The 26,615-nt window shown below is 46.6% G+C and overlaps 2 protein-coding genes across 2 annotated transcripts in view; one reads left to right on the forward strand and one right to left on the reverse strand.

Moving 5' to 3' along the window:
- The window catches only part of LOC126543242 (synaptogenesis protein syg-2-like), a 523,643-nt gene that overhangs the window by 400,056 nt on the left and 96,972 nt on the right, over positions 1-26,615 (reverse strand). The window lies entirely within an intron of this gene.
- On the forward strand, positions 13,163-17,382 carry LOC140215429 (uncharacterized). Its single transcript, XM_072285988.1, is given in 3 exon segments — positions 13,163-13,389; positions 13,425-13,919; positions 17,247-17,382. Coding segments are annotated over 3 exon segments (858 nt in total).

Raw genomic sequence — 26,615 nt, forward strand, 5'->3', positions numbered from 1 at the left:
AATCCGCGGCATTATCGTCAAGTGTAGCCCGGTTTTCCCTACCATCTGTCTGGCAATTTCGCGAAGCAGCCAGAGTTTCAGGCGTCTATATCTCCCTAAAGCGCTGGTGAAACTACGTACAATCACTTAGCCATTGATACGTCTGCTTTCGGCTTTTTGACAAGGACCTCACGACCAGTTGATGTGAAAAACCATGGAACTTCACCACCGCGCGAAAGAAAACTGCAAAGAAGTTGCTTTTCAATGGTTACCTAGCCATTCTGTGACCACTCACAGCAATCAAGCTGACAAGGCTGCTCTCCCATCACATGAAAAAGACCAGTGCGTTTCGATTCCGATTTCTAAGACAGGCGCCACGAAGCTGCTCCGCCATATGGTACGAAATATAAACAACAAAGCGCCCTACACGAATTAACCAGTTCGTTGCGACCCTGGCCTCCAGCCGATCTACACCAGCATAAGGCATCACTTGTATTGTCGGGTGTCATTAGAACCTTCCTTCACGACAGCAGATTCAACAGTTATTGGTTTGGCTGACTGTTGCAAACGATGTCTGCGGCTGCGAAGAGAACAGCGACCGTTGCTTTTGTGCTTCAATGAATAAGAGAGAGCTTTCTTAAAGAAGTAAGTGGAACAACAGTGCAGTTTTACGGCGAGTTTGACGGCGCATATCTCCAAACTGGTGCCATTCTGAAAATTGATTCCATATGGATACGTCTTGGGAGCTCACCGGCGACAAATAGTAAATTACGAAATGGGCCGTAAAGTGATTAAGAAGTGAATTAGTCAATCTTTTTGATTAGTCGAGCATGTGTTTTTATTTATCGTGCAAGCAATGTCCGCCTCCCTGAAAAATCCAGCTCAATGACTGGAATTATGTTATCTGCGATAGGTGATTTTTTATACTTTCGGAAAACTTAAAAACGATCAAATCGCATGAGAAAGTTCAAGGGAGTCGTCATAAAAGTATAGTTACAGGCTTCTGCGTTTTAAGATGGCCATGCAGGACGAAATAATTGGCATCAAATTATTCGTCAAGTTTACTTGAAAACGCATTAGGCATCGCGAAGCGCGGCTTTCCGTCCAACCCTTTCGTCCAAGTAGTCGTCGCGCTTGCCTCTTCTCACGAGCTCGCGTTCCGATTGGCGGTTTGCGCAATTCGCCATTGGATGCACTTCATCAGCACGGGCGAGACAGACCATTTTATCTCACGGTTGGCGAACGCTTATTTATACGCCGCCCCACTGCGTCGCTGGGGGGTTGCACCGCGAGCCACGGGGCCGCGTGCGTAAGCAAGTAAATTGAACGAATAATTTGACACTAGCTATATCGGCCTAAACGGCTAATTTTAAATGCAAACACTCGAAAAGAGACTGTTACGACTATTCCGTTCAACTTATTCCCCTGTTTATTCCACTGTTTTATTCCACTGCCAAATGTGGGAGACAACGTACTTGCAAAGGACTTCCATCAAGGCACACCGTGGGTACCTGCACGTGCCGTGAGCTCCACAGGTCAAGTAGCTACCGTCTGTCTCATTGATGGCACTGACTGGCATAGGCACGCTGACCACCTGCGTCCTCAACGCAAATGTCCACGCCAAATGCTAAACCATCGGAGCCTGAACCTCCTGTTTCCAACATAAACATGCGCCATAAAGTTTGGAACAAAGAAGTGAGATAATGTAATTAGTTAAATAATAAAGAGATGGCTTAGGTTCTTGTAAATAACGTCCGCCTGGGCTGATAAATTATGTGCGGTGATGTGATTTAGGTAAATTTGGTAGGATTTCTTTAAGCGTTGAAAGTAAAAACACACGCGTACGAACGCATGTAGGCACGCACGCACGCACGCACTCATACACGCACACGCACTATCTACTACATGCGCGGAACGTAACCTAGGCCAAGCACATAAAAAATGCTGGTCGCGCCAAAGGAAACACGGTGTATGCTGCATATGAACACCGGCCACTTTATATGCTGGTATAGATATGTAATCAGGCGCCGCATTCAGGAAGCATTTCGTTAATAATAACTGTTTTATTGGCCAACCGCCTTCACTGATGATATTTTAGCTATTATTTGCTGCCGCCTGTTCTTGCCAACCATTCTAACGTACTAACTACTTTGTGAATGCAGGCCCAGGATTTCAATATCATGCGCAATAGTTTGATGACTTCGCAGCCTCAAAAGCAAAAATTAAGAAAAAGGATAAAAATACATAATTCAATAAATAAATAAATAAATAAATAAATAAATAAATAAATAAATAATAATAATAATAATAATAATAATAATAATAATAATAATACAATAAAACGCCCGCGATTTTATACGTGGAAGTAAACCTATAGACATGAAATATTTCATGTTACGTTATCGTACTCTTATCGCCTTTCTCACTGAGAAGAGCTGAACTGCCTTCATACCATTGTCTTCTGTGTTTGATGTTGATGAGTGGGCCTAAACTTTGGATGTGAGGTAAGGACTCACCTCATAAGAATTATGTTGGTCAGTAAAGATATGCGCGCGATGTTATGTAAATACTGTAATAGACAAATGTTCAGCTCAATTCCGCCTTAAGTCAATAGTACGCCACTGTAAGTTAGCGTTGGGCGGCAAGGTCCCAACGTGGTCCAGTTTGCAAAGCCTCGCAATGAAGGCTTTCGAGGCAACTAAAAAATCCTTCAGCATACTCAAGCGAGGAAATCGATAACTGACAATAAACTGGACGCTGATGCTATACAAAGTTGTACACAACCTTGTTCAAGTATCTCTACATTGTCAGCAGCATGTGAGTCATGCATTGAAAAACAACTAAGTTCAACATGTATACATATTATGCTAGGCTAACAGACGAGCTACATGTGCTGGTTATTTGCGGAAAAGAAGTTTGTGCGTTGCTGGGGCCACCGCTCTGCAACCAACATCTTGTTTCAACCCCATATGTCGATCTTAGCCTGCTGGTCGATAGGGTGCTCTCTTTGCGGGCAATACTGCTTCAAAAGCAGGAATGATGGTGGATCGGCTTAAGAACATTGCGTTAGAGACGGCTGTTGACATCGACTGGCGTCAGCTATAGCGGAAAAGAAGATTGCTTTGGTAGTAACGGCGCCACTTGTTTTCACAAAGGGTTGTGCAACGCAGAAGAGAACAAAAAAGGAAAGACTCGGCTGCGCCTACTCCTTACGAAATAGGGTGTAATTCGCTTTGAAGCCGGGCTACACCTGCAGCTTGCGGTTCGTACGTCCTGGCGGTCGTCGTTCGTAAGCGTGCGTTTCGGCCCGTGGCGTGTTCATCTCATTTGAAATCAATGTACTAGTTTCTACTGTGCTGAGCAGCAGATGGCTTGACTACAGGGCGGCGAATTTACTCCATATCCTCCCGTCAAAGGAATTTGCTATGGTGTTTCAAGCAATGTTGAGAAATATTTTCGCTTGCTAACCAAAGTTCCTCTTTGGAACACCAGTAGAAAGGATAAGGAGAGAAAGAAAGAGAGAGAAACTTTATTTGAAAATATGGAAGGGGATAAAAGGGGTAAGAAGCTTGATGGGTGGGGCCCGTCGTCCAGTGCTCCACTGCCCAATCCGCCCGCCGGACCTGGTCTAGGAGCGCAAGTTGCTCTCCCAGGTCCGAGCTGGCGAGTTGTGCCTCTCATTGCCCCTTATTGTATTCAATTCTTTTCCCTAGTATCGTATCCAGGCTTCCTGTTATTTTTCTACACACCCAGGAGGCGCGATACAAGGTCGGTCTGTCACCGCACCACGGACAAGTGTCCCAGTACAGCGTCGGATAAATTTTGCTTAATTTTCAAAAATTTAGGAACTGCAGGAGAATGCGTCGACCCGTAACTAAGCCACCCGCCGCGGTGGCTTAGCGGCTATGGTGTTGCGCTGCTAAGCACGACATCGGGGGATCAAATTCCAGCCGTGGCGGCAGCATTTCGATGGGGGCGAAACGCAAGAACGCCTGTGCCCCGTGCATTGAGGGCACGTTAAGCATCCCCTAAGGGTCAAAATTAATTCGGAGTCCCCCACTACGTCGTGCTTCATAATCAAGTTGTGGTTTTCGCATGTAAAACCACAGTATTCACTTCAAAAATGATAACTTCTAAATATGTTCTGCTCAACGAGTTTTGATTACAGCACTAGACATCGCTGTCGCCACACCTTGCACTCCTGTCTCCAATATTGTAGCACCTTTATGTTAAGGGGGTTAGAAAAACGACTGGAAAACAAACAGTGAATTCGGGTTTCGTTTATGTTACATTCATAAAGGGCAAAGGGTGCAACAGAAGGACCCTTATGTATGCGGACGACATATTCCAGCTAGCAGACAATGCAAGGGATTTACAGACTTACGAATATGTGTGGCAACGTAGCGACAAATTTAGACCTTAAGTTTAGCACCAGGAAATCAGCAATTATTATATTTAATGAAGAGACGAGTAATTACGAGGTATCAATTCAACAGCGAGCCACACCCATAGTCATGCAATAAAAATACCTGGGTGTGCACATAAACAAAAGAAAGATTTACTCAGGCACCCACGAAGATAACCTGAAAATAAAACGGAAGCGGAATGCAGAAATAATGAAACATAAATCACTTTGTGGCTGCAATAACTATGAGGAGGTGAGTGGAATCTGCAAACGAAGAATGGTCCCTGCGTTGACATTCGCAAATGTCATTCTGTGCTTAAAATCGCATATCTTGTCGACATTGGAAGTTAGCCAAAGATCTATAGAGTGATTGGGTCTGGGAGCCCACGGGGCAATAACACAAATGAGGCAGTGCAGGGTGACATGGGTTGGGCTTCTTTTGAAGTCAGAGAAGCACAAAGCAAAATTAGTTTTGAAGAAAGACTGAGGAACATGGATGAAAATAAATGGGTTGTCAAACTGCAAAAGTGTTTGTACCTGAAAAGCGTTTACACAGAACGGAGGAAGAGGTGAAGAAAGTTGACAAACAAGTACATGGTAATTGAAAGTGTGAGTAGGCAACCAGGAGTCATAAAAGAAAGACGTGAGACAAACAGAGACAGTAAATTGGATACAACGAATGCAAACAAAAAAGCCATGGATCGAAATTTACAAGAATGGGAAACAAGAAATTAGAAGGGAGAATCTGTACCATCACACGAAGTGCAGTGACTTCCTATTTGAGGCTCGAACTGGTTGGCTAAGGACAAAAACATACCGCAGCAAATATTTGCACCAAGATGAAGTATGTGGCTGATACAGATAAAAATCCGGAGACCACTCATCACATCCTCATGGAATGCGAAGACATTCAGCCAGCGACATCCGTAGGTAACGTGCACCTTCCCGAAGCACTTGGATTTAAAGTGTATGGAAGCATCAACCGGTCAGCTGTCGAGATGACCAAGATACGTTTAGTGTATTGGTGGGAAAAAAGCAGGGAAGAGATTGATTCGACCGGCTCCGTTACAAGCATAGGTAAGTAGATAAAGAAGTTTCGAGCATGAAAAAAATAGATGAAAGAGATGTATACAAAAATGCAAGTATAAAAAGTGCGTATAGCATAGCTGATTCATTCACGCAGGCTAGGCGGCCCCGTTTCGAAAGGAATGCCAATAAATTATCATCAACAGCGATCAACTCATCCCCTTTTGTCGACCAAGGTCTGACTTGTCTCTCAAGAAGAGCAGCTAAGAATGAATGATTCCATCAGGGCTGCTGCACTGCGTTCTTTTCTTTTCTAATCTTTACTTATCCATTATTTATTCTAGTTTAACGAAAGTATCAGACAGAGAGAGATAACTCCACGTGGCCCTACACATACTTAGCTTCACTGTATGATGAGCAGACACTTCCTGTACGAGCCAATCAGGCGAGAATAATACTGCCTGTACAATGGGCGTGATGCCCTAATATCAATTAATGCATATACAACATATTCTTAGGATTAAAGACAAACAACTATCAGAGTTCCTTTAAGGTCACTTGGAAAAGAAGAGTTGTACATACAGACAGTATGTTTTTGGCAGTAGATGGGCGCTCTGTTTTTCAAATGCTACAGAAGGAGAAAGAGCTATAAAAAATTCGTGGTTGCGATAATTATCCATAGCTGCAAATAATACCCATTTCTTCACAGAATACGTGATGGGATCCCTCTTTTCTTGCTTTATATTCAGCCAACGTAAACTGAGAAGCATCGCATCAAGACTGAGCATTGAGTTTAATACACTCAGCGCGCACTTAAAGACACAATTCATCAGAAGTTTGGAGACCACCCCCCGGTAGCTCAGTTTTCCTTAAGGCTTACGGCGCCGCAACCACGCGGTGGCGACGCTCTTCGCGCGGGGCCCCCTGGGGGTTACCGCAACCTATATCGGGAAATGATAAATCACCGACGGGTCCCCGCGACTCCAGCAGCACCCCAACGTCTAACTCAGACGGTGACTGGGGACGAGTCTGGCCGCCTAACTAAAGTATCGACCAATACAATTTCGTGGAAGGCCGAAGGAGAGAATGCCGGAGAAGCTGATCGCCCAAAAGGCGGCGAGTCTCTTAGTGCAGACGAACGACTTCCGGGCCGCGCACGGGAGAGCCACCGATCCCGTCCCGCCGAGTGCATCGAGCTGCTCCGCAGGGATCTGTCTCCCCATTGAAGTTTTTCCGGCCTTACGTCGGGAAAGGCGGCGCCGCGCAATGTGTCTTTGTCAGGGCGGAACAAACATGCGCGCGCTCGGCTTTCGCTACGGTGCGACAACAAAATCCCGCCTTTTCTTCGCCACCCTCTGGCCACAAGTAAACACACATCCCCCGTCCCCTGGTCCCCCTTTCCCGCCGGGCAATCCTTACAAATGGTTCTGGCGCGCCCGACGCCACCTGCCCGGATTGCAGGGCCGCACAGCTTCTGCCCTTCGCGCTTTCTAGGCTGTATGCGCGATAGCACGCGGTTTCCCTGCCATGTCGACTGAAGCCAAGCTCAAGCTGTTGCCCTGCTGCACCTCCTCTTTTCGCGCTTCTAGCTGCTCACGTTGAAAACCGCCCTGCAGTATAAACAACGAATAACTTTAACACCCCGGAGAGTGTTTTCCCAGTGCATGCAGCGGCAAGATGTGTACAGAGCCACTTGCATGCAGTCAGTGTTTTTCCGCATCGCCGGCCTTTCGTTTATTCTTAACGACAGTGCTGAATGCCTGAACGGGAAACAAAAATCATGCCATTAATCTTTTCCAGTGGTTCCTCCTCCTATACGATAGGCAGCGAAAGGCCGCTGACGGCGTGCAAAACACTATTTCTTAACTTTCTGAAAGACACTGTGCGGTCACAGGAATTTAGATTCTCTCATTGGATTCATTCGAGCGATTAGCGAGGTTCCTGAGCCAGTTCAAAAGAACGGCGTAAGAATACGGAGATTCGTTCGTTCTTTCAGGTTTAGGACAATACCAGGACACATAATTTATTCGAATTTAGAAAACAGTACAGTAACCTATAGGTTAAGTTCGTGCTTGAACAATTCGATTTTGTGTCAAAGACACGTGTTGTTTTTATGTTCCATAGTATACGATGCGTTGCAGCTATGTAGTGTATGCTGCGCGCACACACACACGCACACACACAGATACACACTCTAAACCGCATTACCAAGCAGTCAGTAAAATATGCTTGTATTTTCAAGGAACTGTTCAAGTGCGCTCACTGCTTCGCGATACACTGTTTTTGATGAACATAGTACCAACATCTTGGAGAGTGAAAAGACGGACAGTCATTTAAAGGGGCTGATGATCTTTGTATGTGCTGCAGTATATCCGTTACAACATTGCAAAGCGAGCACGCCAAGGACAAAGTGCATCGCCTTTAACTGTCACGCACCGATGATACGTGGATGCTGGTCGTCTCTTGAACAATATTACAGAGTTTTCTCTTGGCATAAACAAATTACTCTAACTTTGTTCTGTCATGCCCAGCGCAGGAGGCGACTGCACCAATAACAACGCTTTGCAAGATCATTTCTAACAAAAGTGTGCAGTTCTGTCGCAGAATGCTTCAGGGACTCAGGGACAGTACGTTATGAAGATACATATTAGCCGTACTTCATGTAACATGCGCAAATCTCAGGAGCATATTTCCTGTTTCGGGTGGACGCGTCGGCAGCTGCAATGTTTCTTTTAGCTAGTCGGCAGAGTTTGGCAAGTGAGGAAGCTCAACCTTCCGTAGGGGCTCAGTAGATATGTCGTTCTGCTGCTGAATACGATGCTATGCGTTGAGCTCCGGGCCACGGTAGCCGTATTGCTATAAGACTGGAACACTGAAGCGATCGCATATACCACATATATACCGCAATTTTCGCGCACATTTATGAATGCCGGTGGGCAAAATTAATTCAGAGCCCTACAATTCAGAGCCTTTCACAACCTCTTCCTGGCTTTTGATACTAAGTCCAATCAGACAGCCAGTCGCTAAGTGAATCAATGAACTAATCAAATTAGCTTCCTTTTCCATACGAATTCTTGTTTGCTCTCATTACGATGTGCTAACTGTTTGCGTGATCCGGCGCAAGTTGCATTGTCCTGCTCAATAAGCCCTTGCTGTTAATTCTCTTCAAATGAACAGAATTAAAAATGGATGCAATGCGCTTCAGTTGCATTATTGTGAACGTGGGTTCTGCTGCTTCTTATCTTCCCAATATTACCTGTTACTCTGCCGTGGTGCTTTATACACCCATTAGTCTGTGTTTAGAGCTGTGCTAATGTGCATTGTATAAGCACTTGCAATTTTTAACGCGTTTCAAGCACTGTTCGGAAATGAAATTATCAACCTACGCACCTATAATAGTCCTTGAATGATTCTTTTTTATTTTCCATTTTCCTTTCATTTAACAGGAGGAATAACAATCACTTTAACGTTCATACTAGTTAGTAATGTGTTAATGCAATGACAATCATCGTAAAACACCCAAGAGTACATATCGCGACACCTCTATGAGTTAAAACGTAGTAATGTAAAAAAGAATGCTTGCAACGCTGGATACCAGCATTACTCCAGCTGAGAAAAATGTTCATTAGCCGGGCACCTGAAAGATTTAGTTGGCGAGCGTAATATGTCAGGTAGAGTAATGAGCAAACTAGCAAGAATACTTTATAAGAGACCTACCTACCTGCGTTAATAAGGCTTCTTGGTAAATGAGTCCGCTTGCAATTAATGATCAGATGAGCGTATTCTGCTTGCCTGCTTGCAGTAATCTGTTGCACCGAGATCAAAACATGGTGGCAAGATTTTGCCGCGCAGTTGAAGCGTATGCGGTGTTTCACTTTTAGTAAGGAAATATTGGAATTATTCTTTGTTGTAATAAGAGGTAACACTACCAACTTTACAAAAGGCGTTATAGCCTTCCGTAAAGCGTGCATCGCCTCAACAATTTTCACTATGCGGCAAAGCCCACCTACACAACATTTCTTGATCATGGTAAAAGCAAACGTGCTCGTTTATGCCTTTTCGAATAGCTTTTCAAATTCAAAGCTAATAGCCGCCGACGCACAAAGATATTTCCGCGCTGCTGCAGTTTATGAAGAACGCTGGCTTCAGTGGTCGATTGTATAGTGCTCGGGAGTCTCGGCCGCACCGAGGCGTCATTCGGCGACTTCCGCGTCGGTCCCATGCGTCGGTCAGGACGAGTCGTGGCGGTATCAGCTTTTGTTTTGCAGGACGTGGGCGATAGCACACGCCGACATTATCCAACCCAGTGCCACTCCGTGGACTCCGGGTGAACCCGGGTGAGTACACCGCGCACGCGTCGGGCGAAGAATCCGGGGAGCACCATTGGCCCTCCCCTAGAATGTTTCCGCATTAAAAATAAGAAAGTGGAATACCATTCAGCCGCAAGTCGACGAGGCAAACACGAAGATCTAAGTTGCACTGGAATTTAGCATCAGCCACGGGGAGCTAAATATGCAAGAGATAGATATTAGCAGGCTCCCTCAACTGAAGGACCTTGATATTCGTAAGAAAAGGCTAGAGTTGCCGGGAAAGATTAGGATATACCTAATAGGGCATCAGGTGGTTTAGAACACCATAATTTTACTTCATTGGAAGGGTACACTTGTCGCCACCCCGATACAATATCCGTCCGTCCGTCCGTCCGTCCGTCCGTCTGTCTGTCTGTCTGTCTGTCTGTCTGTCTGTCTGTCTGTCTGCCTGTCTGTCTGTCTGTCTGTCTGTCTGTCTGTCTGTCTGTCTGTCTGTCTGTGTCTGTCTGTCTGTCTGTCTGTCTGTCTGTCTGTCTGTCTGTCTGTCTGTCTGTCTGTCTGTCTGTCTGTCTGTCTGTCTGTCTGTCTGTCTGTACACGAACGGCGACAGGCTGTGGTCAAACACAAGCAAGCGAACGCGGTCGCCTGTGTTGTGATATGCACCAACTTCAAGAGAAAAGCGCTTCGCGGTAAGCCTCGAGACGAAGTTCGCCCGGAACACATATCTCGGCGATTCAGACACAAAGGCTTAAAACGGTTCCTCCTTCCTGCGGGAAAACTGGCGTTGAATCAGATGGTTGGGAAGTGCGGTAGCAGACTAGATGACACGACCCTTGCGGCCCAGTTTTCGGAGAGACTCCTGCCACCGGCGCCAAGGAAGTTAATCATTTCGGCCACCGTAATCTTCTTTTAGGAGTCCACTCACTCGCACATTGTCGACGAATTTCAGCGCTACACGACCCGCGAAAAGAGAGCGCCGCCCATTAATAAGCTCCCCCGACAGGAGGTTGCAGCCTGATACAGTGGCGGTCCGCTGCTCAGGGAATCTCGGCGGCGAGGCGTTATCTCCTCACCAGCAGGCAAATGAGCGCTCAACGTCGCGAGAGCGGACCTCGACGTCAGTAGCGGCTTCTGGGTTACTCCTGCATCCCCACGGCAAACATCAACTCGGGCGGCGAGCACAACCGTCATCCTAACTGCAGAGAAAGCGGCGAGTCGTCGGACAGGCCACGATGCCGGCCGTCTCCGACACATTGGTGTCTCACGCATACTTGAACATTCGCGTGCTAATAATAATTTGAAAGCACGCTTCCGCGGAAACTGTAAATATTACGGTTGTTTGGGGATGTTCTTGTGGCACTCGCTCTATACTACTGAGTATAGAGTATGCCTCAATAAACCATATAAGAACGACATACTGAGGCCACATACGGCATTCGGTGTTTCATCCAAACCAATGTAGCCAAAACTTTAAGCCAAGGAGGAAAAAGTGGTTCTGCCTTCTTAACGCTGGAAAACGTGGAACCAGCAAGAAAACCTAACAAAGCAGTAAAGAGAAGAGCTCGGCTGCAGCGATGTTGTTGAAACAGCATAGCCAACCGGCGGCTGCCAGATGGAGCCTGCGGAAACTGCATCTAGCTGTTCTACCAGGGACAGCGCCATTGGCGTTAGCAGCTTCTACAAGCGAGTGAGCGGTAACCCCTGCCCTCGTGCCGGGGAATCAAGCTGATAATCACCGCGCGGAAAGGTTCGCGGTACGTTCGCGAGCAGATGACGGGCGGAACCGGGAGGGTCGGCGCGCAGTTGAAAACACCTCGCGGCTTTCCGGCCCGGTCGAGAGGGACGAGGGACACAGCCGTCCGCGAGAGTGAGCGCGAGGAATGTTAATTGTGGACTTGGCAACGACAAACATGCGCCCACCAAAACGGAATGCGCTTCGATTAACGCCAGCAGGAAGAAAGACGAGGTGGGGGGGGGGGGGGGGGGGGAAGGCACCGGGCCACCGCCGACTAGCGGCGGAAGATCCAGCCAGGCAGATGAAAGGCCGGCCCAACCAGGCGGCCAATTTCAAAAGGATGTTGCGCCTTCGGCTTCCCGCGCACCAGGTCGCCTGATAATTAAAACCAGTGTTGCGCCCGTTGCACCCGGGTCGCTGTAGGACAAAAGCAGCAGAGCGGCGGGCCGCGGCTGGACTGCAGCTGCCACCGCTGCTGAGCGACACCGCGGACCCCCGCGCGTGCGCTCCAGACCGCGGACGCGTAGGCCGTTCGAGCGTCGGAGCTCATTAATTGGCTCCCGCTCGACAAGCCTTGCGGATAAGCACGCCTCGACAAGGATCGCTATACGGGCCTTACGAGGACAGCGCTCACTCGCAAAAACACGCGTGCAACGAGACAAACAAAAGTTTCGCCGCCTCAAATGTGTTGACCTCTTGTAGAGCAGAGTATCTTGTCCTTGTTCATATGATTTTGGGCAATGAAAGGAAGGCAATAAAAAAAAACGCTTTCACCATAACATGCGAATAGGGCTCCATGCGTTGCATTCAGAAATATAGGGGAACAGACAAATATACTCATTTGTGTTGATCAAGACGCCGCGCAAGTGCTGCTTGAGAGTTGTACGTGTGACAATGCTATTATATACCATCTCCTCCCTCCTACTACCCTCTCTCCTAAACAAACCTTACATATGATATAGAATTCTCGTCATAGAGGGCGCAATGTTCTAAGCAAATCCTTATTGTGGCTGCGGCGTTGCGGCGCAGACTAGAATTTGAGTACTCTGTGTGTACTAAAGTTGACTACAGAAGATAGCAACCGTGACCAGAAGTCAAACCCGTGGCCGTTTATTTTTGTAGCACAGGGCGTTTTTTTTTTCTTTGCTCAACAGCCTACATTGTCGGTGGCCGTAGCGTACAAAATGAGAACTAGAACCCGATTGTTTTTGTGCTTCAGAGCTGTCTTCAAGTGACCCTGGACTAACTGGTGTATACGGTACGTCCTGCTGGACGCTCTTTTTTGCAAGCTTTTTTTTAAAAAACACTCTGATGGTCATTAACTCACCAGATCACTTTTTAGCACACTAGAAACATAAAGGTAATGAAGAGAACCCTGATAAATGCTGCAACCGCAAATGTTTTCGAGAGATTCTATGACGGAACTTCCGTAAGTTTTAATTAAAACGTTGTTGTATTTAGTTTCGTCATTCATTTGAGTTCTTTATTCCCCAGGGGGCGCTTCTGTTCTTCATTATATATATATATATATATATATATATATATATATATATATATATATATATATATGGTTGTATATGTTAAATAAACGGCTTTTTACATTGGGACGGCTGGAGCCTGACTTCCACCTTCGGTCAATACCACATTGGCGACGAAGATGCTGTGAACGTACCCCCAGCCCCGCTGAGCCCTGCGGATCCACCCACCATGAGCTTCACCGGGCTTGCTCCACCACCGTTTTTCCTTCCGACGCCCGGCCGTCCGTCATTGCCATAGGAGTAGTGGGAGCAGATGTTCAACGTGTACTTGCTGGCATCCGGAGCCGCCGCAGTCAAGCCGGAGCAACGCAAGGCTATTCTTTTGCATTGTTTGGGGGCGGAAGGCCAGCGTACTTATCAGACGCTACATGCAGGGACCAGCGCCGCAGCACCGGCAGCTATATGCCGGCAGCGCCAAGTGCCGCAACACTCGCCGATGACAAGTCTGTCGTGGCCCCTCCTGACGAATACGACTCTGCCCTCGTCGCATTACGGCACCAGTTTGCGACGTCATGCAACGTTATCGTCGAGCGTCATCGCTTTCCCCGCCGCAGCCAAAACGCAGGTGAGTCCGTTCATGACTTTGTTGCCGCTCTACGGGAGCTAGTGTCACATTGTTCGTTTGCCTCGCAAAATGATGCTCTGCGGGATCAATTCGTTGCCGGCGTAGCTTCCGATCGCGTACGTGAGCGGTTACTGCTCGAGGGTTCCACACTTTCATTCGAGAATTCAGTTCGAATTGCACTTCACTTAGAGCAGGCGGCTGAAGAGCTAAAGGAGCTTTCTGCTTCGGTCGAAGCAATTTCATTGCGGCAGCGTCGAAAACCATCCTCGCATTCTTCGCAAAAAAGAAATTCACAGCCGGCAGGTGTCCCCCTGCAGCAGAATTTAACGAGGAGCGCGGGCGGCTCGCGGGACCACATCGCGTCAGCGCCGCAGTGCCCAGCGCATGGCAAGACTTGTTCTTTTTGCAGTCGTAAGGGCCACTTTCAAAGGGTATGCAACCGCAAGCTAACTCAAATGCAAGGCCGAGTCCATGAAGTTGAATTTCATGAAGATGTTTCGTCATCTAGCAGCGCTGAGCAAGTTTTGACTGTGCAACGTTCCGCGCTTAGCGGAATTCATATTCAAGTGCAAGTCGCGAATGTCACCTTGAAATTCCTTGTAGATTCAGGGTCTTCTGTTTCAATCATGTCGGAGCAAGAATTCAGTCGATATTTTCAGAGCGTTCCGCTCCTGCCTGCTCCGCATGTTACTCTGTTTGACTACTCTCAACGGCCGATTTCCGTGCTAGGTTGTTTCCAGGCAGACGTTCGGTTTAAAGGTCGCACAGCGTCACTACCTTTTTATGTTGTTCACCAAGGAACTTGTTTGATCGGTCTTGACGGCATTAAAGCCTTGGATCTTCGCATTGAGGGTTCTGCTCTCGAGTGCTTATACACGTCCGTTGCTCCGCTGCCGACTGTCGTTGACCCGCTATCCTGTTCCATTTCCACACCGACAAGCACGCAGCCCCGTAACAAAGCTCTTCCGCCAGCCTTAGCACATGAGTTCAGTTCACTTTTCAGTTCCGAGTTGGGTCTTGCTAAGGGGTTCACACATCGCATCAAGACGCGGCAAGGCGTGCCGCCTGTAACTTCGAAGCTTCGCCGTCTGCCATATTCTCTCCGGTCACCAGTATCAAATGAGCTTCAGAGGTTGCTGAGCCTTGACATCAACGAGCGCATCGATGCTTCTGAATGGGTGTCCCCCATTGCCATTGTTAAGAAGAAAGATGGTAGCATAAGGATATGTGTAGGCCTTCGAGAGCCGAACAAAGCTATTGTTCCACACAATTTCCCGTTGCCCCATACAGAGGAGCTGCTTCACGCTTTGGTAGGCACTACACACTTCTCAAAACTTCACTTGGCTTCCGCTTACCATCAGGTTCTCTTGGACCCTGACAGCAGGTATCTGACAGCTTTCATCACTCATGACGGCCTTTCCCGTTTTAAAGGTGTTTGCTTTGGGTTGGTTTCTGCCCCAGCGGCAATTTAGAAGATGATGGCGACAATCCTTGACCGCTGCCCTGACGTGTTGTTCTACATTGATGATGTCATCATTTTTGGCAAGACCGCAGAAGAACACCTTTCAAACTTGAAGACCGTACTGCAAAAGATCAAGAACGCAGGTCTGAAACTGAACAACAAATGCTTCTTCGACGTTCCAGAACTTGCGTTTTTAGGGCACAAGGTCACCGCACGTGGTATCTCGCCACTTCCAGAGAAGGTAGACTGCATAGTTAATACACCAGTACCAACTGATGTTGCCACCCTTCGTTCGTTCCTGGGCCTCGTAGAATACTACTCCAAGTTTGTTCCACACTTGGCACAAGTGGTTGAGCCTATGAGAGTCTTACTTCGCAAAAATGAGCCATTCATCTGGTCTGCCGAAGTAGACAGCAGTTTCAGGAGGGTCAAGGAAATTCTTTCGTCGAGTACAGTCCGCCAGATGTCCGATCCGTCATTGCCAGTCATTGTGTCGACCGACGCGTCCGATTGTGGGCTGGGAGCAGTCCTGCAGCTACAAAGTGGCCACGAGCTCCGCACAGTCGCTTTCGCATTTAGTACACTGTCGCCTGCGGAGAGAAAATATTCAGTCGGTGAACGAGAAGCTCTTGCGTGAATTTGGGCGTGTGAGCGATGGCACACGTACCTTTGGGGTCACCATTTCACAATTCGAACAGACCACCAGGCACTGGTGTCCTTGCTATCGTCACAAGGACATGGAAGACGCCCACTCCGAATCGCACGCTGGAGTGCACGACTGCTTTGCTACAATTTCACTGTTGAATACCGCAAAGGGTCCACAAACACTGTAGCAGATGCACTTTCTCGGCTACCAGCACCTACCTCGGAGGCAGAGATTGCTAAGGAGGAAGAAACTGTCTCGTTCATTGAGCCAGTCTGCGTTACAAAGAAGTTCAGGCCGGCCGCCCTCGACGACAGTTGCCTGGAAACCATCAAGTCATTCGTGCTGAGTTCCTGGCCGCCAAAGAAGTCCACACCAGAAGAGGCGAAACTGTTCTACGCCATTCGAGAAGAATTTTCCGTTGTCGATAACCTGCTACTGCGTGGAGAGCGCCTCGTTGTTCCGTCCTCCCTCACGGCTCAGATCATCGGCATCGCGCACGAGACACATCCGGGTATCACGTACACGAAGGCGCGACTGCGTGAGCCGTTCTGGTGGCCACAAATGGATAAGCAAGTGGAAACGGCAGTAAAAAACTGCCACATCTGCTTGGAGGCAGATAAGTCCGCCAGAACATCACCAGCACCGTTACAACCTGTTGAATGGCCTGAGCGACCGTGGCAGAAGCTTGGCCTAGACATTGTTGACCCTTTGGAGCATGCAGCTCACAACAGCAGATTTGCTGTAACGCTTGTTGACTACCATTCTAAATGGCCAGAGGTATATTTTTGCAGCGAAGTGTCCACGAGCACCGCGAAAGTCTTTTTAACAAGTGTTTTTGCCCGTGAAGGCTACCCAGAAGAGATCGTTTGCGACAATGGACCTCAGTTCACTTCGCGTGAATTCATCACTTTCCTGCAAAACAGAGGCATCAGTCTTTCACATTCTTCGGTATACTACCCCCAAGCCAATGGGCAAATAGAACGTTTCAATCGCACATTTAAAAACTTCATTCAAGTATCACTCCTCGAAAGACGACCACTCCGGCAAGCTGTCGCAGAATACCTTGCCATTTACTGCTGTACTCAGCACGCCACCGCCGAGGTCGCCCCAGCAGTTCCGCTGCATGGTAGAATGCCCCGAACCAGGCTGGATGTCGTGGGTTTCTCATTACCACCATTTGCGGAAGACCCAGCCAAGGAGTTGGCGCGACTTCGTCAAAGGGTTCGGCATCAGCAGCAGAGCCGCAAGCACTACACGGACAAAAGGAGAGCCGCCAATAAGACGAAGATAGCCTTAGGCGACTTTGTCCGTATCAAAAAACCGTCCGTTCGTTTCAAGGCAGACTGCGCCTTTTCTACACCAACTAAGGTGATCAAGAGGAGGGGACTAGCCTCTTTCCGACTTGGAGACGGCCGTACGTGGAATGCCTCCAAGCTTTCCAGGGTTCGAGAGAGGGGCACCTGGGCAGGCCAGCCTGCCACCACTCAGCCGCGGTCTCCTGATGCGCTGCAGCCTGCCACGCCGCAGCCGCGGTCTCACGATGTGCTGCAGCCTGCCTTGCTACAGCCGCCTTCTTCCAGGACGCAGGCGCGGTCTCCTGGCATACCACAGCAGCAGTCTACGAGCCCGTCGCTATCGTCGCCAGTGCGATGTGCAAAGCGGCAGACCCGAGAGCGCCGGCCACCGGCCTGGCTCCAAGACTATCAGACCAACTAGTTGGCGGCCTGACGTTGTGTACATAGTTTGCAAATATGTATAAATAAGTACAGTGTGCGTGCCTTGAGGTTTTCCTTACGAATACTTACTAACAACTAATCACCAAAAATAAGGGAAGGAGTATGTTGCATTTAGTTTCGTTATTCATTTGAGTTCTTTATTCCCCAGGGGGCGCTTCTGTTCTTCATTATATATATGGTTGTATATGTTGAATAAACGGCTTTTTACATAGGGACGGCTGGAGCCTGACTTCCACCTTCGGTCAATACCACAAACGTGTTTACAGATTTTTCATGCCCAACTAATGAATCGATGATGTTTATAGAAAGCAGCATTCATGAGCAGCTAGCTTGAGGTTTGCGTAACAAGAATTTATTAGCCGTAAGGCGAAACCATCTCTTAATGGATTTTGTCGGCGGGCCTCGCAAACACTTCTCCTTTCTCGGTATGACCGCGCATATCAGCAATGTGGCATCAAGTATCAGTGTAATGGCGATATACTCTGCTGTACTCAGCGACACACGCGCCTCCTTTTTAGTGGTGATAACAAAATTTTATTGATCTTCTAAAAATCATGTCTTCTTTATTTTTTTCGAAATATATATATTTTGTTTCGTCTCCTCGATAAACAGACTATCTTTTCCATAAGTAATGCAGCTTCCAGAAGTTTACCGAGACATTGATAGGACCTGCTTTCAAGGCAACTAACTGCCACCATATAAATAATACAGGCGAAGTGCCACGCCGCGAATTAAGTGAACCTCTAAGGGGGCCATTAGGAAGTCCAAAATAAACAGGGACCATTGATGTTGCTTTTGACCTCTTTTTACCCGCCTTGCGCTTTACATTGATGGGTCATACGACCGCATTGAGAACGATAATAAACTGCAGGTGCCTTCACTTTGAGAAGATGTGCTTGCTGATTATTAGTAGCAGCGAGTAACTTTGCAGCTCATATTTTCTCGCCTCCCGCCCCTTCCCCACTAAAAAAAAAGGAATGTTGAAAGTGATATTATGGCCTCTGAACCGAAAAATTATTGTGCAAGAAATGCGAGGGTGCTAAATGCGCAAAATTAACACAACTTCAGTTGTATTTAACTGGGAAGGCTTAGGAGTAAGGATCAACGGCGAATATCTCGGCAACCATAGGCTTGCAGATGACATTTTCCTGTTGAACAACACTGGGGAGGAGTTACAACAAATGATTGAGGACCTCAATAGAGAGAGTGTAAGAGTGGGGTTGAAGATTAATATGCAGAAGACAAAGATAATGATCAACAGCCTGGCAAGGGACCAAGAGTTCAGGATCGCTAGTCAGCCTCTAGAATTTGTGACGAAGTACGTTTACCTAGGTTACTTACTCACAGGGGACCCTCATCATTAGAGGAAAACTTAGAGAAGAATGAAAATGGGTTGGAGCGCGTATGGCAGACATTGTCAGATCCTGACTGGAAGCTTATCGTTATCATTCAAATGAAAAGTGTACAATCAGTGCATTTTACCGGGGCTAACATATGGGGCAGAAACTTGGAGATTGACAAAGAAGCTCGAGAACAAGCTAAGGACCGCGCAAAGAACTATTGAACGGAAAATGTTAGTCGTAACGTTAAGAGACAGGAAGAGAGCAGTGTGTATCAGAGAGCAAAAGGGAATAGCCCGATATTCTAATTGACATTAAGAAAAGAAAAGCGGAGCTGGGCAGGCCATGTAATGCGTAGGATGGATAATCGGTGGACAATTAGGGTTACAGAATGGGTTCCAAGAGAAAGGAAACGCAGTCGAGGGCGGCAGAAGACTAGGAGGGGTGATGAAATTTTGAAATTCGCAGGCGCTATTGGAATCGGTTAGCGCAGGAGAGGGGTAATTGGAGATCGTATGGAGAGGTCTGCGTCCTGCAGTGGACTTAAAATAGGATTATTATTATTATTATTATTATTATTATTATTATTATTATTATTAAAAGTTGACTACATAAGATAGGCAATCGTGGCCAGAAGTCAAGTACACGGCCGTTTATTTTTGTAGCACAGGGCGTTTTTTTTTTTCTTTGCTCAACAGCCTCATTGACGGTGGCCGTAGCATACAAAATGTGAAATAGAACACGATCGTCTTTTGTGCTTCAGAGCTGGCTTCAAGTGACCCTGGACTAACTGGTGAATACGACACGTTATGCTGGACGCGGTTTCTAGCAAGCTTTCTTAAAAAAAAAAAAAAAAAAACTCTGATCGACATTAACTTACCAGACCGCTTTTTAGCACACTAGAAACATAAAGGTAATGAAGAGAACCCTGATAAATGCTGCAACCGCAAATGTTTTCGTGAGATTCTATGACGGAACTTCCGTAAGTTCTAATTAAAACGTGTTTACAGATTTTTCATGCCCAACTAATGAATCGATGATGTTTATGGAAAGCAGCATTCATGAGCAGCTAGTTTGAGGTTTGCGTAACAAGAATTTATGAGCCGTAAGGCGAAACCATCCCTTAATGGATTTTGTAGGCGGGCCTCGCAAAGACTTCTTTCTCGGTATGACTACGCATGGCCAGCAATGTGGCATCAAGTATCAGTGTAATGGCGATAGACTCTGCTGTACTCAGCGACACACGCGCCTCCTTTTTAGTGGTGAGAACAAAATCTTATTGACCTTCTAAAAATCATGTCTTCTTGTATTTTTTTTCGATATATATATATATATATATATATATATATATATATATATATATATATATATATATATATTTTGTTCCGTCTCCTCGATAAACAGACTATCTTTTCCACAAGTAATGCACCGTCCAGAAGTTTGCCGAGAAATTGATACGACCTGCTTTCAAGGCCACTAGCTGCCGCCATATAAATAATACAGGCGAAATCCCACGCCACGAATTACTTGAACCTCTAAGGGAGCTATTAGGAAGCCAAAAATAAACAGTGAGCATTGAGGTTGCAAATTGCTCTTCCTGCTTTATATATTTATGAATCGTAGCTGACGCTATAGCATAGATAACTGGAGGATAGACGTCTCGGTACTTATTCTCTTTGCGACTACATTGACGAAAAATATTACAAAATACATAGTGTGAGAGGGCGTGTTGGATGAAAGCCAGCACGTGGTTATAGCTTATGCGCGAATAGAAAGGAACAAAAAACCCCAGAAGAGAAAAGTCTTCAAGAACGATCAATTTTTCCCCAGCCGGCCTTATTTGTAGTATCTTAAAAGAACGAAAAATATGATTTCTCAATTACACGAACGCAGCCTGGACGCAAACAAAACATTTTTCAGCGTACTTCAACAAATGGTGTAAAAGCGAATTTGTAAAAGAAAAACTATTTTTCCTTCTTGGCACTTGCTCATTTAGTTTTGGGGGTGATTTAGTGAACGTACAGACAAAAAAAAAAACCACACTATGATATGAACACCAAGGTGCACAGAAGGGCCACGCGACGGGCACACCTTGAGTTTTCTATCCCGCTGTCTGAAGTATTGAAAATATGCGGTATGCTCTCGCCACAGTGAGCTGAGACGAGGTATGTAAACATGTCGTACCTCTTCATCACTTCTTTCGTCTCTCAAGCTTGGAACTACGAGGCGTTTCCTACCGGTGGGGTAGCACCGCCTGCACGTTGCTCGCAACGAAGGTGCTTCTAGCACTGTCCGGGCTTGCAGGTCTCAATGAGACTGTGTGTAACCTTAGTGTGCATATATGTGGGTGCGCAGTCTCGTGAACACTGTGCGTATTGTATTTCTCACCCAGCACCTGGAGCAGCATGCCGGGACGTCAACCTGGCTAGCATCGCCAGCTTCTCACCTAGGTCGGTGTCCGTGCATTAGTACAGTTCTTGAAGTGCACCGGCTTGAGTGACCCTTTATAGCCCTGCGGGTCCTGCAGCGCGCATGCAGTGCACTGTCGCCCCCTCTTTTCCCATTTCCCCCTTTCTCTTACCCCCCCCCCCCCCCGTGTAGGATAGCAAACCGGACGCTCGTCCGGTTCACCTCGCTGCAATTCCTCTCCGTCCTTCCTCTCTCTCGCTCTCTGTGCATCTCCTTCTGCCTCCATACAGAGGCTCAGATACCCGCGACGGTTTATTTTTATTATCACAATATAAACCACTGCTGAGAGGGTACACAACAACTGATCACCTTAATTAACCCTACTACTCATTTTTGAGCTTGTTATAGTTCTATCCTGGTTCTAAACTCTCATCTATGTGTTGTCAAAACTTAAGGAGGCGTAGATGCATGCATTGAAAAAATAATTTAAAAATATATGCTCACTTCCATTCATCCCTAAAAGTACAAAGAAGTAAGGAAATCTCGGGAATAGCAATTGTGCACGGTTCCCGGTATCAAGATGAACGCGTGCGCAATTCACGGCCTAGCACAGACTTTTTTTGGTAACTATGATACCTTCTGTGAACTGCTTCCCTGCTTACCGTCGAGACCGTTCTTAACAAATAAAGTGGTGGTACACTTTACATGTTCGGTCGAATAACAACGAGTGTGAGCGTTCAACCTCCGCCAACACTGTGTCTCTGCCGCGCACTGTAAAGTTTATTCACGGTACTTCCGCTTAGAATGGCAAGCCATGTATCTAGAGTCGGTCACTTTCTAGGGCAGATAACTGCGCACTTGACGCAGTATTCGACGAGGAGGCTTGACAACGACCGGAGGAGACTGCTTACGTTGTTGTTGTTGTTTATCTTCGACAGCGCAAGTCCGGTTTCGTTAGCGCCGGAAGGAGTACCGAAACGCCTCTGCGGAAATGGTGAGCCGTCGCGATAGCGACGTATGCATTGTGTTCATCGGAGTAGTCAGCCCCCCGCGTGAACGTCATGAAAAAAAGTAGAAAATTTTAAGCCATAATTTGTGGGGCCGCATGCCCGGTATTTCACTATTTCCGGGGTCGGCGCACATATTCCTGTCGCCCATGCGGACGTAAGCGTAAGCCAGCCGGGGTACCCCTCACCTCCCCCCCCCCCCCCCCCAACCCCTGGGAACGCATGCGCGGGATGCATACAGTAAAACATAAAAAAAAAATTGCGTTCCGGCTTCTTGAAAGGCATTCTCGCGACTCAGCGGCGTTCTTTGACACTCACGCAACATGTAGGAATTAAAGCAGACTGAAAGCTTCTATTCCAGCTCTTCTTTTTATTTCCTTCGTTACAAAGCGTACACAATTTTTTTAAGCTTTTCTATGCAATGAGCGGGAAATAAATGTATGTAATGATACAATTACACTTGCTAAATCTTCATGCATCTATATATACATGACATTAAGCTTTATTGAAGAGGTGTCAGCTAGTGTTTTGTCACTTTCTGCATAATACAGAATATCCTTTTGATATTCCTTGATCCATTGAACGACTGTAGATTTATTGCTGTGGAATGGTTTCACAGCAATAATTTCGAATTGCTGACTGCAACGATGCCCGTGATGAGCTTTGGCTGCCTGAGAACGGTGTTTCTAGGCCTGCAGGGTGATTATTTTTTGTTGTGCATAATTTTTTGATAATTGCCTGTTGCAGATAACATAATTCTAGCCCTTGAGCTGGATTATTCAGAGAGGCGGACATTACTTGCACGAGAACTCAGAACACCTATTCAACTGATTAACAAAAATTCACTAAGTATCTTCTAAATTAATTTACGGCACATATTGCAATTTACGAATTGCAGCGAGTCAGATTGAAAGGCATCTCAACTTGAAGTGAATTCCGAGAATAACGCCACTATGGAGACGTGCGCCATCAAACTCGCATTAAAAGTACACTGTTGCTCCACTTACTTTTTTAACAAAACGCTCTTTATGCATTGAAGTGCAAAGGTAACTGGAACGCCCATGTATTTCATCCCACAATTTGGGAAATAATATATCGAACCTGGTCTCATCCTGGAAATTCATTGTAAGGGGTTACGTCCTGCCAGCTCAACGACTACAGTTCGAAAATTGTAATATGGGCCATAATGTTATTCATTAAGAAGTTAATTAGTGTATTTTCGTCAATTCCTTGGATATGTGTTTCGATTTCTCGTGCTAGTAATGTCCGCCTCTTCGAATAATCTAGTTCATGGACAAAAATGACGCTATTTGCCACAGGCGATTTTTGAAGATTCCATAAAACTTAGAAATGATCACCCCATATATTGTTGCTATTGTGCTCTGTTACAATTGGCCGGCGAGGGTGGTGACCTTCTAGCCTCTCGCACCCCACTGCGACGAATTGCTTCGGGAAGCTAACAATGCGTCACCCTCGGACGGTGCCCACAAGGCAAGACACGTCTGGCGGACCGAATATTGTTTGTTTGTTCACTGTCGCCTTCAAGAACCAATGGGAGCAAAACTCCTGGAAAAGGATGTTCTAAGGCATCCCTCACGGACTCCGGTAACCGCCACGGTCGTTTGACAGAAGTTCGAGCTAACTGTGGAATCATCCCGGGAACCAAGACGCGCCAGCTTGAGTCAAGTGTGGCAATCCCTGTCTACGAAGCCCCCCTCCTTTGTCTGTGTTCAGTGAAAAAATTTGCGGGAGAGATTGTGTGAACCCTCGCCTTCAACGTGGGTCCTTCGACGACTTTGGTCACTCCGGTTGGATGAAGGGGGCGACAGTTTTCCCTGGCCTAGGGATCTAGGGAAGACAGAGGGGGTTTAAGCAGACGTTTTCGGCTCCTCGGGGTGCTTCACTTCAGTCATGCTAGACTGATGAGATGTAATGTTCTCCACTCTTCGTGTAGATATTGTAAATAAACCCAGTACCCCTCCTTCTCGATGAGAACACGTCCTCCTTTCAACAACGTCCGCAGCGTGGATGAGGCCGACGACGGCATGGCCAGCTACCCCTTTTTACATGCCCGACCCCAACTCTTACAGCTCCTAAAAAAGTTCTGTAATTCTGCTTTGAAATGGACATTATCCGTTTCTATACAAAACTACGGCCACATTCACAAAGACTTTTTTTGTAAGTGTTCTTTGCCATTAACCGGCCACTTTCACTAACCTGTCTAGAGTGAAGATTGCTTGGAATATTTTTTCACAAACAATTATAGCGTAGGTGCTCTTTGTGAATAGAGGCTCTGTTTATCTCTAGAACTGGAAAAAAATATGCGCGATATTCTTAGAGCGCATGACGGTTATAAATGGATGAAGCAAGATTTTTCTTGCTCTGTAAGCTAAGAGCGTGACTTTCCTTATTTATCTCAAGCTCAATCTGGTTTGAAGTTTTGAGCACGAAAGCCTTTGCCATGTGTTGCTTCACTGAAAGCATATTTCAGCCACTGAAGATTCCTCAGCCAGCTAATTAACAAATGAGTACTTATGATAACGGGTGAATAGTATGTTATTCGTTACACTTGTTGGCTGCTCTTTCCTTCTCGTTAAGCCATTATTCAATACCGCATAATTAAGCCGAGTAGAACCAATCACTGCAACACTAAGCGCACCGTACGCGTTGCTACATTATTTAAGCTTTTCTTGCCAAAATTATTTATTTGACTGGGGATGATTAAGAGCCTTTAAAAAGCAATTATTCTTCTGTAAAACAACCTTTTTTCATCGCACTGCTTTCGAACGCAGGTGTTCCGTTATTAAAGACGGTAGAAACGACTGACTGGTATTTCGCTCCCGTCTTCTAGCGATCCACCAGTGTTGATACGCTGGCCTTCATCATTTTTCTCTCTTGCCCCGCAATTCTTGATTGCCTCCGTAATTGCGAAAAAATGAGGACAACAACGGAAGCTCAGCAGCCGGTTGGTGCGTTTTTCGCACCGCTGTATCCTTCACTAAAAAGGAAAATTAATGTGCACCTAGAGTCAACGTTGAACATGTAGGCACGCACACGCGCACACACGCACGATACAAACATACACGCACACACACTACTCGGAACCCGCTTATTTCTTAAGGCGGTGTTTGCAGAAAAACAAAATGATGGAGGTGGGGGGGGGGGGGAGTAGTACAACAGTAAAAAGGAATCGAGCAGTTCTGACTACCGAGGGGCACAGCCCTATAGCTACGCTCCTGAACGCATTACACACACACACACACGAGCACACGAACATTTATCAGGTCGTTACCGTCATGCAGTGTACGGTATACTGCATGGCGGTATACTGTATAAAGTGTAAGAGCAGCGCTCCCCACAGCAGTGTGGAGTAGGCATAGCAACGTTTTTCGGTATTTTTCAGCATCTTGAATCTTCAGTTGCGCGGGTTTTTTTTTGTTTTTTTTTGTTAGGATATTTATCATGCAGAGCTACGTGTCGCGCAGGTCCTCTGGCGATTTCCTTATTGCCGCAACAAGTGGCCGGGACACTCACGTTGAAACTCAAGGTACAAACTTTCCTGACAACGTTCCTGCCCGACCACGGAGGCAACACCTTTGCAAAGAACGCGGATGTTTCGTAGTGCGGAAATTGCGGTACTGATGAGCGGACGCGAATATACATTGCACAGAGTGCGCAAAATCCGAAAAAAAAAATTAAGGATGCCGGAAGCAGATAGTCTCCGAGGGGTTGCACAACTCTTTCAAAACTCAACGCATAATTACTAGACGGCAGCTATTCAACGTAGAATTAAATATTCTTCTCGCACACAAATGACTAATGAGTGAGCCTGGCGCAGGAAATGTGCCGGGCTGGACTTTAGTCGTGCACGATCACCTTTACTGCCAAGTATTTGAATGCGTAGTTTTTTTTTCTAGCTTATGCACGAACAAACACAGAAATCCTAAGCCATACATGAAGCAGAAAAGTGCGATGATTCTGAACTAAATGGACGTTCTCCTTTTCTTTTCATGCAGTCAAAAAGATGCCGCGAATGTAAGGCGTACGCGTGGACTTTACAGTGCATCCGTGCTCTCGTTGTGCCACGTCAAGGGAAACCGAAGACGGCGGCGTGGTCCGTGGCGCATTTCTTTCTTCCTTTTTTTAATATACGAAGGCGATCCTGTGACCAACTTGCCACAGCTTGCCTGAACACACTTTTCGTTGCAGTGGAATGACAAGTGACTGTTCTTTCAATTATCAAAGGCTGGGGTTGCCTTCACAAAAGCTGTATACGTTATTCTCTTACACAACTCTACGGCACGATTAGAATCAAAATGTCTTGATTGTCAACATGCATATTCAATTTTAAGTTAACTAGGCGACTAACATTGTCGATCAAGAAATTCATAGAACTGCTCAAGGCGTGAGTGCTGATGAACGCGACTCCGATGCAGGGGGATAACGTGTCTGATAAT

The sequence above is a fragment of the Dermacentor andersoni genome, chromosome 1 (assembly GCF_023375885.2).
Source record: "Dermacentor andersoni chromosome 1, qqDerAnde1_hic_scaffold, whole genome shotgun sequence".
Lineage (NCBI taxonomy): Eukaryota > Metazoa > Arthropoda > Arachnida > Ixodida > Ixodidae > Dermacentor > Dermacentor andersoni.